Source organism: Austrofundulus limnaeus, unplaced genomic scaffold (genome assembly GCF_001266775.1).
Source record: "Austrofundulus limnaeus strain Quisiro unplaced genomic scaffold, Austrofundulus_limnaeus-1.0 Scaffold173, whole genome shotgun sequence".
Lineage (NCBI taxonomy): Eukaryota > Metazoa > Chordata > Actinopteri > Cyprinodontiformes > Rivulidae > Austrofundulus > Austrofundulus limnaeus.
The window spans coordinates 1,048,343-1,049,817 of NW_013952575.1; the positions used below are offsets into that span (position 1 = coordinate 1,048,343).

The 1,475-nt window shown below is 50.3% G+C and overlaps 1 protein-coding gene across 1 annotated transcript in view; it reads left to right on the forward strand.

Moving 5' to 3' along the window:
* Positions 1 to 204: 204 nt before the first annotated feature.
* Positions 205 to 1,475, forward strand: part of LOC106524006 (protein turtle homolog B) — a gene marked incomplete at its 3' end in the record, with an annotated part of 144,073 nt that continues 142,802 nt past the window's right edge. Inside the window, 1 exon segment of the mRNA XM_014017625.1 lies at positions 205 to 865. Coding sequence (XP_013873079.1) covers positions 802 to 865 — 64 coding nt within the window.

The window sequence follows — 1,475 nt, forward strand, 5'->3', positions numbered from 1 at the left end:
CACACACACACACACACACACACACACACACACTCCATGATCAGCAATACCAACACACAAACAAGATCTATACTGTCAATTCAATTCAATTCAAATATACTTTATTGATCCCAGAGGGAAATTAAGTGTGGTTGTAACTCATTTAACTAAAAACTAAAATGGTAACTAACGTAGAGTTCTTTCACACTGATGTGTTTTTGAGGGAAAAGTTGGTTTATAATAAGCCAGAAAACTGGTTTAAAAATTCATTTAACCTGCATTTGGCTTCTCTAACCTGGATGAAAACTTTTGCACAATTCTCCATACTCTGCTCTGTGAATGATGACGTCATGGCAGATAACTACTGATAACCATTAGACAGAACTAAAAGTTTAATTTTGTCAGAGCTGAAAAAGGCTAAAAGCAGTAATTTAGAATTTCCGAGCATTTTCAGGTCARGGAACGCACCACTCTTAACTGTTAAAGTGACAGCGCAGTGAGCCAATCAGCGACCATCGTCCACTCCCTCCGGCCAATGAAACAGTGCGGGAGGTGGAGCTTAGACATCTGAAGGCTTGTGCTTGGTTTCACGGCGCCGTCTGCTCCTGTTTTATTGGCGCAGGTGATCCGTGTGAGGATGCGAGAGGAGCGCGGAGGAGAGGGGAAGACAGAGGGGAAACCGCCGAGGGGAACCAGTCCAAGACTCGGTTGAGGGGAAGCAGGGATACCGGCCAGTCTCCAGTTTGTCCCGAGCGATGAGGGATCCAGCGAAAGGGGCACTTTGAGATATGATGAGGCTTTTTTCTGCTCGGTGACAGTACTATGATTTGGTATGTGGCCACTTTGATAGCAAGTGTTTTCAGCACCCGAGGATCGGCCGCTCAAGGTGAGTCGAAGTGCGGAATCTGGACCCGGCGACGGGTTAATGCTCAAGTTCTAACTCCTGTGTTTGACTTTAACCCGCTCCTCCTGCTGCCGGTTCTGAAGGTGGGTGAAAATGTCCCGCAGGACGTGGTGGTGAAGTTTATCGGTCTGCTCCACACCTGCGTGGAGCAGACCGGTGAATGATGGAGAGCAAGCTGCCTTTTCTCACCGCGGTGCAGCGCGGATCGCTCGATTATTTATTCATGGCGTAGTGCTGGAGTTGYACCGGGGAAATGGTCCGTTTGGCCGGTGGTAATCCTCTCAGGCGGTGTGTGAGTTTGTCTCCCCGGAGCTCCGGGACGTTCTGCGGGCAGCCTCTGTGCTGCACCGGCCGGCTCCGGTTCACCTCACAGCGGCTCGGCGCCGCTCCGTGAGCCGTGAGGGGAACCGGGATTAGCTGCTGATGTTCCGGTGTGGATGTCATTAAAATGCTGCGACTGGATTTTAACCTCTTCATGAAACACTGCCGAACCGGAGCCGTTACCGGTTCTGACCACCAGAGGGCGCTCCRTGGCACTGAGTGTTGTTGAACCCATTGGTTGTAACTTTACTTTGGAGGAATAACCCCCCCC